The sequence below is a fragment of the Somniosus microcephalus genome, chromosome 12, assembly GCF_052327205.1.
Source record: "Somniosus microcephalus isolate GS21.2 chromosome 12, FLI_Smic_1.0, whole genome shotgun sequence".
NCBI lineage: Eukaryota > Metazoa > Chordata > Chondrichthyes > Squaliformes > Somniosidae > Somniosus > Somniosus microcephalus.
The window spans coordinates 212,662,108-212,675,559 of NC_140998.1; the positions used below are offsets into that span (position 1 = coordinate 212,662,108).

At 51.6% G+C, this 13,452-nt stretch overlaps 1 protein-coding gene across 3 annotated transcripts in view; it reads right to left on the reverse strand.

Moving 5' to 3' along the window:
- The window catches only part of xrcc1 (X-ray repair complementing 1), a 79,323-nt gene that overhangs the window by 48,022 nt on the left and 17,849 nt on the right, over positions 1–13,452 (reverse strand). For 2 of the 3 annotated variants that reach the window (XM_086004018.1, XM_086004016.1), the window contains exons 5-8: positions 9,714–9,794; positions 5,098–5,215; positions 2,629–2,786; positions 1,072–1,216 (exon numbers count right to left, since the gene is read on the reverse strand). In XM_086004018.1, the coding sequence (XP_085860144.1) occupies positions 1,072–1,216; positions 2,629–2,786; positions 5,098–5,215; positions 9,714–9,794 (502 nt within the window). The remainder of the gene's footprint in view (positions 1–1,071; positions 1,217–2,628; positions 2,787–5,097; positions 5,216–9,713; positions 9,795–13,452) is intronic. The other variant, XM_086004017.1, reaches the window with a different exon arrangement.

Below are 13,452 nucleotides of genomic sequence, written 5' to 3' on the forward strand. Positions count from 1 at the left end.
TTTCCCGCCCGATCCTCATATCTCGATTCTCCAAATATCAAAAAATCTACCTATCTCGGCCTTGAATATACTCAACGACTGAGCCTCCACAGCCCTCTGGGGCAGAGAATTCCAAAGATTCACCGCCCTCCGAGTGAAGAAATTCCTCCACATCTCAGTCCTAAATGGCCGACCCCTTATCCTGAGACGGAGACCTCTGGTTCTAGACTACCCGGACAGGGGGAAACATCCTCCCAGTATCTACCCTGTCAAGTCCTGTAAGAATCTTGTATGTTTCAATGAGATCACCTCACATTCTTCTAAACTCTAGAGAGTATAGGCCTCGTCTACTCAATCTCTCCTCATAGGACAATCCCCCCCATCCCAGGAACCAGTCTGGTGAACCTTTGCTGCACTCCCTCTATGGCAAGTATATCCTTCCTTAGGTAAGGGGACCAAAACTGCACACAGTACTCCAGGTGTGGTCTCACCCAAGGTGTCACGTTGATCTCAGTCTTAAATCCTGAATGTTATTTTTCATATAAACGCGCCTACCTTATCTGAGGAAGGATGTTCTTGCCATGGAGGGAGTTCAGCGAAGATTCACCAGGCTGATACCTGGGATGGCAGGAGTGACGTATGAGGAGAGATTGGGTCGATTGGGCTTGTACTCGCTGGAGTTTAGAAGAATGAGAGGGGATCTCATTAAAACTTATAAAAATTATAAAAATTCTAACAGGACTGGACAGACTAGATGCAGGAAGGATGTTCCCGATGGTCGGGGAGTCCAGAACCAGGGGTCACAGTCTAAGGATAAGGGGTAAGCCATTTAGGACTGAGATGAGGAGGAATTTCTTCACCCAGAGAGCGGTGAACCTGTGGAATTCTCTACCACAGAAAGCAGTGGAGGCCAATTCATTAAATATATTCAAGAAGGAGTTAGATATATTTCTTAAGGCTAAAGGGATCAAGGGATATGAGGAGAAGGCAGGGACAGGGTACTGAGTTTGGATGATCAGCCATGATCTCATTGAATGGCGGAGTGGGCTCGAGGGGCCGAATGGCCGACTCCTGCTCCTATCTTCTATTTACCTTTGAACTTTTTCGTCGTGGACTGTAGCGGGCTCGTCCTCTTACTGGAGGCTTCCAAACCTTCGCCCACATTTTCCTTTTTGACAGGCGGGGTGCTCAGTCGCTCCTTCGGAAAGTCAAACTTCCTTTTCCCCGGGGTCTGGTGCTGCAACGCAAACATCGTAACCGCTCACCGTCACATTCACCGCAGCGTTCACCGGACAGGAAGGTGGTGGCACAGTGGCTTAGAGTTCATCACATACAGCTACATCGAATTTTACAGGCCATTCGGCCCATGCTCCACACCAGCCTCCTCCCACCCCTCTTCATCTCACCCCATCAACACCAGCCTCCTCCCACCCCTCTTCATCTCACCCCATCAACACCAGCCTCCTCCCACCCCTCTTCATCTCACCCATCAACACCAGCCTCCTCCCACCCCTCTTCATCTCACCCCGTCAACACCAGCCTCCTCCCACCCCTCTTCATCTCACCCCATCAACACCAGCCTCCTCCCACCCCTCTTCATCTCACCCCATCAACACCAGCCTCCTCCCACCCCTCTTCATCTCACCCCATCAGCACCAGCCTCCTCCCACCCCTCTTCATCTCAACCCATCACCATATCCTTCTATTCCTTTCTCCCTCATGTGTTTATCCAGTTTCCCCTGAAATGCATCTCTGCTCTTCGCCTCAACCACTCCCTGTGGTAGCGAGTTCCCCATTCTCACCTCTCTCTGGGGAAAGAAGTTTCTCCTGAATTCCCGATTGGATTTATTAGTGACTATCTTATATTGATGGCCCCTAGTTCTGGTCTCCCCCACAAGTGGAATCATCTCTACATCTACCTCATCAAAACCCTTCATAATTTCAAAGACCTCTATTAGATCGCCCCTGAGCCTTCTCTTTCCTAGAGAGAACGGTGGCATAGCGGTTAGGTCACTGGTAATCCAGAGGCCTGGACGAATGATCCAGAGACTTGAGTTCAATTTAAAATTCCGTTAATTAAATAAATCTGGAATAAAAAGCTAGCATCAGCAATGGTGACCATGAAATTATCAGATTGTCGTAAAAGCCCATCTGGTTCATTAATGTCCTTTCGGGAAGGAAATCTACTGCCCTTACCCGGTCTGGCCTATATGTGTGACTCCAGACCCACCGCAATGTGGTCGACTCTCAACTGCCCTCTGAAATGGCCTCGCAAGCCACTCCGTTGTAACAAACCGCTACGAAACACAAGAATGAAACCATCACCACACGGACTGCAGCGGTTCAAGGTGGCGGCTCACCACCACCTTCGAGGGCAATAAATGCCGGCCTTGCCAGCGATTCCCACATCCAATAAACAAATTTTAAAAAAACAAGAGGCCCAGCCTGTTCAATCTTGCCTGAATTCCAGCCACCCAATCGCACAAGTAGATGTCCCTCAAGAGCAGGCACGATGGGCCGAATGGCCTCCTCTCTGTGCTCTGCGATTCGACAGCAGTGACCCATGGACCAATCCGACTGCCTTCCCAGCCCTGACTGAGAGAAATCCCGCCCGCCCCCCGACTTTTCCCAAAAAGGAAAACGGCGTACCTTCGGGGAAGACGTGCTGGAGCCGGTCTTTGTGGCGGACTTCTCCTTGGGCCCAGGCGGCGTGGACAGAGAGCTCGGAGACGCGACGCCGCTCGCCTGCAAGGCGGCCGCAGCGTAGCTCGCCGTCGACTTGTCGCTCGGCGAAGAGGCGGACGCGGCTGGAGGAGGAGGGAGTGGGAAATAAAATGAAGGGCCGCACGCGTAGTGACACAAGTCCTTGCCAGAATGGGCAACAATTGGGTCATTTCTATCCCCAAATAGAATTCCAAAGATTCACTGCCCTCCGAGTGAAGAAATTCCTCCTCATCTCAGTCCTAAATGACCGACCGCTTATTCTGAGACTGTGACCCCTGGTTCTAGACTCCCCAGCCAGGGGGAAACATCCTCCCTGCATCTACCCTGTCAATCCCTGTAAGAATTTTGTATGTTTCAATGAGATCACCTCTCATTCTTCTAAACTCTAGAGAATATAGGCCTAGTCTACTCAATCTCTCCTCATAGGACAATCCCCCCATCCCAGGAACCAGTCTGGTGAACCTTCGTTGCACTCCCTCTATGGCAAGTATATCCTTCCTTAGGTAAGGAGACCAGAACTGTCCACAATACTCCAGGTGTGGTCTCACCAGGGCCCTATATAATTGCAGTAAGACGTCTTTACTCTTATACTCAAATCCTCTTGTAATAAAGGCCAACATCCCATTTGCTTTCCTAATTGCTTGCTGTACCTGCATGTTGACTTTCAGTGATTCGTGTACAAGGACACCCAGGTCCCTCTGAACACCAACATTTCCCAATCTCTCGCCATTTAAAAAATACACTGCTTTTCCTACCAAAGTGGATAACTTCACATTTCTCCACATTGTATTCCATCTGCCATGTTCTTGCCCACTCACTTAGCCTGTCTAGATCCCCTCGAAGATTCCTCGCATCCTCCTCACAACTGGTGTACAACTGTGTCTTCATCGCCTGACACTTGGAAGCCACGCAAAGTTTAGGAGGTCACCTAGAGTTCAATTGCATTTTTTTTTTTATAAAGCTGAGCAAAGTTTGCAGAATGGCGAGCGCTGGTAATTTTCTAGCTCCAGGTCATAAGGAACCAGCATTCGGTAAGTGGCTTTACAGGGGGAGGTCACGTGCCTATGACGGGGGCAGGGCCACATTGGGAGGGGCACGGCCATGTTACAGCAAAGGGAGTAAATCCTTAATCTCGACTTCAGCAGACTGCTCGAGCCTGCCCCCTCGTGGCTGGTTGAAGAATGCGGCAGCCGGCACTGTTACCTGCATTACAACAGTGACTACACTTCAAATTGGCGGTGAAACGCTTTGGGACGTCCAGAGGCGGTGTCTTTTTCCCGAGTGGCAAGCAGTGACTAGTGGGGGTACCGCAGGGATCGGTACTAGGGCCCCAGCTAGTCACAATATATATTAATGATCTAGACGAGGGAACTAGATGTAATATCTCCAAGTTTGCAGACGACACAAAGCTGGGTGGGCGTGTGTGCTGTGAGGAGGATGCCGAGAAACTCCAGTATGATTTGGACAGGTTGGGTGATTGGGCAGATGCAATATAACGTGGATAAATGCGAGGGTATCCACTTTGGTGTCAAAAACAAGGCGGCAGATTATCTGAATGGCAATAGATTGGGAGAAGGGGAAGTGCAACGAGACCTGGGTGTTCTTGTGCACCAGTCGCTGAAGGTAAGCATGCAGGTGCAGCAGGTGGTTAAGAAGGCAAATGGTATGTTGGCCTTCGTAGCAAGAGGGTTCGAGTACAGGAACAAGGATGTCTTGCTACAGTTGTACAGGGCCTTGGTGAGACCACATCTGGAGTATTGTGTGCAGTTTTGGTCGCCTTATCTGAGGAAGGATGTTCTTGCCATGGAGGGAGTTCAGCAAAGATTCACCAGGCTGATACCTGGGATGGCAGGAATGACGTATGAGGAGAGATTGGGTCGATTGGGCTTGTACTCGCTGGAGTTTAGAAGAATGAGAGGGGATCTCATTGAAACTTATAAAATTCTAACAGGACTAGACAGACTAGATGCAGGAAGGATGCACCCGATGGCAGGGGAGTCCAGAACCAGGGGTCACAGTCTAAGGATAAGGGGGAAGCCATTTAGGACTGAGATGCGGAGGAATTTCTTCACCCAGAGAGTGGTGAACCTGTGGAATTCTCTACCACAGAAGGCAGTCGAGGCCAATTCATTAAATATATTCAAGAAGGAGTTGGATACATTTCTTAAGGCTAAAGGGATCAAGGGATATGGGGAGAAGGCAGGGACAGGGTAATGAGTTTGGATGATCAGCCATGATCTCATTGAATGGCGGAGCAGGCTCGAGGGGCCGAATGGCCGACTCCTGCTCCTATCTTCTATGTTTCTATGAAAGGTGCCGTAGAAAGGCGATTCTCCTCTCCCCCTTACTCCACCGACACCCCACCCACCCGCCCGCTGCTCCTGTCGTACTGACCTGCGGGTGGGCTGAGATGCGGCCGGCTGGCCCGACTGAAGAACAAACTGCCCGGCTTTAGGCTGTTGCTGCTCCCTTCCTCATCCCGGACCATGAACTGACCCAGTTTGGTGATCTTCTGTGTGTAGGGGGTGGGGGGGAGAAAAGAAAACACAGCTCCTTACCAAAGTTGGTAGTGCTTATACCTAGTAAAACCTCCCGAGGCGGTTCACAGGAACGTAAATCAAGACAGAATTTGACACCGAGCCCACACAAGGAGATATTAGGACGGGCGACCAAAAGCTGGGTCAAAGAGGTCGGTTTTAAGGAGCGTCTTAAAGGAGGGGAGAGAGGCGGAGAGGTTTAGGGAGGGAATTCCAGAGCTCAGGGCCCAGGCGGCTGAAGGCACGGCCGCCAATGGTGGAGCGATGGAAATCAGGGAGATGTTCAAGAGGCCAGAATTGGAGGAGCGCAGAGATCTCGGAGGGTTGCAGGGGCTGGAGGAAGTTACAGAGATAGGGAGGGTTGTAGGGGCTGGAGGAGGTTACAGCAATAGGGAGGGTTGTAGGGGCTGGAGGAGGTTACAGAGATAGGGAGGGTTGTAGGGGCTGGAGGAGGTTACAGCAATAGGGAGGGTTGTAGGGGCTGGAGGAGGTTACAGAGATAGGGGAGGGTTGCAGGGGCTGGAGGAGGTTACAGAGATAGGGAGGGTTGTAGGGGCTGGAGGAGGTTACAGAGATAGGGAGGGTTGTAGGGGCTGGAGGAGGTTACAGAGATAGGGAGGAGGGCGAGGAGGCCACAGAGGGATTTGAAAACAAGGATGAGAATTTTGAAATCGAGGCTTTGCTTAACCGGGAGCCAATGTACGTCAGCGAGCACAGGGGAGATGGGCGAACGGGACTTGGTGCGAGTTAGGACACGGGGCAGTGAGCACAGGGGCGATGGGTGAACGGGACTGGGTGCGAGTTAGGACATGGGGCAGCGAGCACAGGGGCAATGGGTGAACGGGACTGGGTGCGAGTTAGGACACGGGGCAGTGAGCACAGGGGTGATGGGCGAACGGGACTGGGTGCGAGTTAGGACACGGGGCAGCGAGCACAGGGGCGATGGGTGAACGGGACTGGGTGCGAGGTAGGACACGGGGCAGCAGAGTTTTGGATGAGCTCAAGTTTACGTAGAGTGGAATGTGGGAGGCCGGCCAGGAGTGAGTCGGAATAGTCAAGTCTCGAGTTAACAAAGGCATGGATGAGGGTTTCAGCAGCGGATGAGCTGAGGCAGGGGGGGAGACGGACGATGTTAGAGGTGGAAGTGGGCGGTCTTAGTTATGCTGAAGACATGTGGTCGGAAGCTCATTTCAGTGTCAAATATGACACCAAGGTTGCGAACAGTGTGGTTCAGCCTCAGACAGGTGTTAGGGAGAGGGATGGAGTCGGTGGCTCGGGAACGGAGTTTGTGGCGGGGAACGAAAACAATGGCTTCAGTCTTCCCGAATTTTAATTGGAGAAAATTTCTGCTCATCCAGAAATGGATGTCGGACAAGCAGTCTGACAATTTAGAGACCGTGGAGGGGTCGAGAGAAGTGGTAGAGCTGGGTGTCGTCAGCGTACATGTGGAAACTGACGCTGTGTTTTCGGATGATGTCGCCAGGACCTGGACGACATTCAGGCTTGGGCTGATCAGTGGCAGGTAACATTCGCGCCACACAAGTGCCAGGCAATGACTATCTCCAACAAGCGAGAGTCTAACCACCGCCCCTTGACATTCAACGGCATTACCATCGCCGAATCCCCCACCATCAACATCATGGGGGTCACCATTGACCAGAAACTTAACTGGACCAGCCACATAAATACTGTGGCAACAAGAGCAGGGCAGAGGCTTGGTATTCTGCAGTGAGTGTCTCACCTCCTGACTCCCCAAAGCCTTTCCACCATCTACAAGGCACAAGTCAGGAGTGTGATGGAATACTCTCCACTTGCCTGGATGAGTGCAGCTCCAACAACACTCAACACCATCCAGGACAAAGCAGCTCGCTTGATCGGCACCCCATCCACCACCTTAAACATTCACTCCCTCCACCACCGGCGCACCGTGGCTGCAGTGTGGACCATCTACAAGATGCACTGCAGCAACTCGCCAAGGCTTCTTCGGCAGCACCTTCCAAACCCGCCACCTCTTCCACCTAGAAGGACAAGGGCAGCAGGCGCATGGGAACACCACCACCTCCAAGTCACACACCATCCTGACTTAGAAATATATCGTCGATCCTTCATCGTCGCTGGGTCAAAATCCTGGAACTCCCTCCCTAACAGCACTGTGGGAGCACCTTCACCACACGGACTGCAGCGGTTCAAGGCGGCGGCTCACCACCACCTTCTCAAGGGGCAATTAGGGCTGGGCAATAAATGCTGGCCTTCCCAGCGACGCCCACATCCCACAAAACAAATTTTTTAAAAGGGGCAACATGTAGATGAGAACTAGGAGGGGGCCAAGGATAGATCCTTGGGGGACACCAAGAGGTAACGATGCGGGAGCGGGAAGAGAAGCCATTGCAGGTGATTCTCTGGCTACGATTAGATAGATAAGAATGGAACCAGGCGAGTGCAGTCCCACCCAGCTGGTGGATTTCCCACAACATTGCCGACAGAAAGAGTCAGGACGAAGCCAATCTCCCTCAGTGCTTCAGTGACACGCTGGGGAAAGGGCCAGCTATCGGAGTACTGGAGCTGATGAAGCTCGATCTAGCGGCAGATGCGCGCAACTCCAGACCGCATGGTGCGTCGCAGACTCCTGAAGCCTAAATAAGGGGTTACAAATTTAATATATTATGGATTTTTGGTGCTTTAACACCCCCACTGGTCAGATTAACAGATTTCAGTGATGGGGGAAGAGATAAAGGAACCTTTTATCCTTTTCACCTCCAGGGCTCGCTCTGTATCACACAGGACAGAAACAGGCCATTCGACCCATGTGGTCCGTGCTGGTGTTTGTGCTCCACACCAGCCTCCTCCCACCCCTCTTCATCTCACCCCGTAAACACCAGCCTCCTCCCACCCCTCTTCATCTCACCCCACCAACACCAGCCTCCTCCCACCCCTCTTCATCTCACCCCGTAAACACCAGCCTCCTCCCACCCCTCTTCATCTCACCCCACCAACACCAGCCTCCTCCCACCCCTCTTCATCTCACCCCACCAACACCAGCCTCCTCCCACCCCTCTTCATCTCACCCCATCAACACCAGCCTCCTCCCACCCCTCTTCATCTCACCCCACCAACACCAGCCTCCTCCCACCCCTCTTCATCTCAGCCCATCAACACCAGCCTCCTCCCACCCCTCTTCATCTCACCCCGTAAACACCAGCCTCCTCCCACCCCTCTTCATCTCACCCCGTAAACACCAGCCTCCTCCCACCCCTCTTCATCTCACCCCACCAACACCAGCCTCCTCCCACCCCTCTTCATCTCACCCCATCAACACCAGCCTCCTCCCACCCCTCTTCATCTCACCCCGTAAACACCAGCCTCCTCCCACCCCTCTTCATCTCACCCCATCAACACCAGCCTCCTCCCACCCCTCTTCATCTCACCCCATCAACACCAGCCTCCTCCCACCCATCTTCATCTCACCCCATCACCATATCCTTCTATTCCTTTCTCCCTCATGTGTTTATCCAGCTTCCCCTTAAATGTATCTCTGCTCTTCGCCTCAACCACTCCCTGTGGGAGCGAGTTCCCCATTCTCACCACTCTCTGGGGAAAGAAGTTTCTCCTGAATTCCCTATTGGATTTATCAGTGACTCTCTTATATTGATGGCCCCTAGTTCTGGTCTCCCCCACAAGTGGAAACATCTTCTCTACCTCTACCCTATCGAAGCCCTTCATAATTTTGAAGACCTCGATCAGGTCACCCCTCAGCCTTCTCTTTTCTGGAGAAACGCCTATTTCAACAAGAGTAGATTATGAGATGTGAAAGAACATTCCTACCTCTGAAATTGGCAGAGGGCAGAAAAGGTACCTTTTGTTTGTTTTAATCTCGTCACACAAATATTAAAATAAAAATATTTCTCTACTAAAATTTTCAATCGACCATCAAGGCCACGAGTATTCGACCCGACTCCCGCTCAGGATGTCCACCTCCATCAGTGAAACTGCAGCAGCTGATCTTTACCGCCGTCTCTTTCAGCCCCACACAGTCCTTGTAAAATAGAAAAACGAAAGACTCGCATTTCTCCAGCGCCTTACACGACCACCGGACGCCTCAAAGCGCTTTACAGCCAATGAAGTACATTCTGAAGTGGAGTCACTGTTGTAAGGTGGGAAACGCAGCAGCCAATCGGTCCCAGGGCCGATATTTATCCCTCAAACCAACATCACTAACAGATGATCTGTTCATTTATCACATTGCTGTTTGTGGGAGCTTGCCGTGCACAAATTGGCTGCCCCGTTTCCTACATTGCAACAGTGACCACACTTCAAAAAAAGCACTTCATTGGCTGTGAAGCGCTTTGGGACGTCCTGAGGTGGTGAAAGGCGCTGGAGAAATGCGAGTTCTTTCTTACTTTCTTTCAAGGTTACGCAACGGGCCAGACCGGAAGAGGATGTGCGCGCGGTGCTCGGGTTTATCTTCACACTCACCGGCGAGGAGGGGCTGGCGGCCTTTTCATCGTCTTCAGGCATGGAGTTGAACCTGATGAACGAGAGGCCATAGGCCAAATTCTGTTTGGTAGGGCAGGGAGAGGGGGAGGGGAACAAAAGAACAATTAGTCAACAGCACGAACTTCCCACGTATATTCACAGCCCCGACATTGCTCCGTAAATTTTACTGTAACCTCTCGATTCATTTTACAGGAAACTTCACGATATCCGGCACCGACGGCACCGAGCTGTTGCCGATCTATCTAGACCAGCGCTAATGTTGAAGGATACGGAGGTTTTCATCTCCGTATCGGACAACAAACACTGTTGCTTAGCAACAGCTTGTAAACACTCGGCCCGTACCTTGGAAGCGTCTCTGAAGCTGTTGCTAAGCTACAGAGACGCTTGCCAGAGCCTGACTGTTGAAAAAATGCTAGAAGAAAAAAAACCTAACCAAAACGGCTGCTGATTTCTGCCGTTAGATTGAGGTTTCTGTACATACAACCTCCAGATAAACCTAAGTTTCCTGTATAAGGGAATAAGGCCGTGCCTTCAGCTGCCTGGGCTCCGAGCTCTGGAATTCCCTCCCTAAACCTCTCCGCCTCTCTGTCGATGTTCTAAAAAGAAAAGTGCAGCAAGAAGTGCTTGCAGGTAAATTTAAGTGCGTTACGTAAACAGGCGGGAACTGCGATAAACCATCTCCGTAGGTTTTAGAGGGGAGAGAGAGGCGGAGAGGTTTAGGGAGGGAATTCCAGAGTTCGGGCGGCTGAAGGCACGGCCGTCAATGGCGCAGCGATGGAGAGCGAGGTTGCTGCTATGCTGCTCGTCGAGTGAACCCCCAGTGCTCGTCGAGTACACCGACACTGCACGGAGACATCCGCACTGCAAGATTAACATACGGGCCTGTTTCGTTACTGCGATCAACAAGTATCCCTGAAGGTAGCAGGCCAGGTAGATAAGGTGGTTAAGGCAGCATACGGAATGCTTGCCTTTATTAGGATACAAGAGCAGGGAGGTTATGCTTGAATTGTATAAAACACTAGTTAGGCCACAGCTAGAGGACTGCGTACAGTTCTGGTCACCACATTACAGGAAAGACGTGATTGCACTGGAGAGGGTACAGAGGAGATTTACAAGGATGTTGCCGGCAGTAGAGAATCTTAGCTATGAGGGAAGATTGGATGGGCTGGGGTTGTTTTCTTTGGAGCAGAGGAGGCTGAGGGGAGACCTTAGAGGTGTATAAAATTGAGGGGCCTAGATAAAGTGGATAGAAAGGACCTATTTCCCTTAGCAGAGGGGTCAAAAACCAGGAGGCACAGATTTAAAGTAATTGGGGGAAGGTTTAGAGGGGATTTGAGGGGAAATTTCTTCACCCAGAGGGTTGTGGGGGTCTGGAACTCACTGCCTGAAAGGGTGGTAGAGGCAGGAACCCTAACTACATTTAAAAAGTACTTGGATGTGCACTTGGGATGCTCTAACCTGCAGGGCTACAGACCAAGAGCTGGGAAGTGGGATTAGGCTGGATAGCTTTGTTGGCCGGCGCGGACAGGATGGGCCGGAATGGCCTCCTTCCGTGCTGTAACTTTCTACGATTCTATGACCATCGATAAGCTCACGCCCTTTAACCCTGCAGGTGTGGGGCTGGATCACACATCAGCCACAGGGAACGGCCTTGGCTGTCAGCGGTCACCGTGGCAACCGTCGACATAAAGGGCGAAGAGGCGGGGATTATCGAAAACAGGCAGCACAGACAACACGCCGTGCGGCCAAAATTAGCCTTCGGACAATGGCTGCGAGGCAGTTGAGCTTTTGTCTAACAAGTCGATGAGATGGGGTGACTGGGGTTGTCCGAGGAGGTGCGATTGAGTAGAACGGGCCGATATTCTCTGGAGTTTCGAAGGAGGAGGGGTGATCTCAGTGAAACATACAAAATTCTTAGAGCTTGACAGGGTAGATGCAGGGAGGATGTTTCCCCCTGTCCGGGGAGTCTAGAACCAGGGGTCACAGTCTCAGAATAGGGATCGGCCATTTAGGACTGAGATGGGGAGAAATTTCTTCACTCAGAGGTCGGTGAATCTTTGGAATTCTCTACCCCAGAGGGCTGTGGAGGCTCAGTCGTTGAGTATATTCAAGACTGAGATCGATAGATTTTGGAATATTAAAGGAATCAAGGGATATGGGGATTGGGCGGGGAAGTGGAGTTGAGGTCGAAGATCAGCCATGATCTCATTGAATGGCAGAGCAGGCTCGAGGGGCCGAATGGCCGACTCCTGCTCCTATTTCTTATGTTCTTGTGTCTGAGCCCTCTCAATGAGATTAGTGCCGAGTGATCGCTTATCTGAGGAAGGATGTTCTTGCCATGGAGGGAGTGCGGCAAAGATTCACCAGACTGATACCTGGGATGGCAGGAATGACGTATGAGGAGAGATTGGGTCGATTGGGCTTATACTCGCTGGAGTTTAGAAGAATGAGAGGGGAGCTCAATGAAACTTTTAAAATTCTAACAGGACTAGATGCAGGAAGGATGTTCCCGACGGTCGGGGAGTCCAGAACCAGGGGTCACAGTCTAAGGATAAGGGGTAATCCATTTAGGACAGAGATGAGGAGGGATTTCTTCACCCAGAGAGTGGTGAACCTGTGGAATTCTCTACCACAGAAGGCAGTGGAGGCCAATTCATTAAATATATTCAAGAAGGAGTTAGATATATTTCTTAAGGCTAAAGGGATCAAGGGATATGGGGAAAAGGCAGGGACAGGGTACTGGATTTGGATGATCAGCCGTGATCTCATTAAATGGCGGAACAGGCTCGAGGGGCCGAATGGCCTACTCCTGCTCCTATCTTCGATGTTTCTATGTTTCAAAGACCTCGATCATTCCTTGACGCAATGCACAGTCTTACCACGCCTGTCAAAACTGATCAGCTTCAAGTCCTGAGCTCTCCCTGGTATCGACACGAAGGGGTCAATGCGACACAGTTTCAATACGGCTAAAAGTCGAAGGCGATGGGCGAGCTGTTACTCGTCGTACTGAGTCGCACAGACTGGAAAGACCCCAGGGTCCATCCTCGCACTGTACGGAGGCAGCCTGGGTTAGGGACAGCTCGGCGTATCCTCAGCAGCCATGGGCCACAGCGAGAGGCGAAGGAGCGGCCCGAGATTCCCGGTCAGGATCCAGCCGACCGTGGCGAGAAGCGCATGTGACGCCTCGCGCAGTCAAATAGCCGGCCGACGGCCATAGCGGAAGAAATACAGGGGAAGCTGCCGGTGACGGCAGAACATTATTTAACACCTTCAGGAGGGGGAGGGAAGAGAGAAGACGGCTATGATCCTATACAAGCCACCTTAGGAGAGACTCCGCAAAGTTGGGTCCCGAGTCCTGGTCAGAAGCGCTCAGGTACATTAGTTGCACGAATCTCTGATCAGACCCAGGCTGGAGTGACTGCGTTCAGTTCTGGGTCCCGCACCTCAGGAAGGATATCGTGGCCTCGGAGGGAGAGCAGCGCAGATTCCCCAGAATGATACCCCGGGGGCTGAAAGGGTTAAATCACGAGGACAGGCTGGCCCAGACTAGGCTTGTGTTCCCTCGAGTTTAGTAGATTAAGGGGTGATCTAAATCGAGGTGTTTGAGATGATTGAAGGATTAGACAGGGTAGAACAAGGGGGCAGAACTTTAAAATTAGAGCCAGGCCGTTCAGGGGTGCTGTCAAGAAGCACTTCTTCACACAAAGGGTGGTGGAAA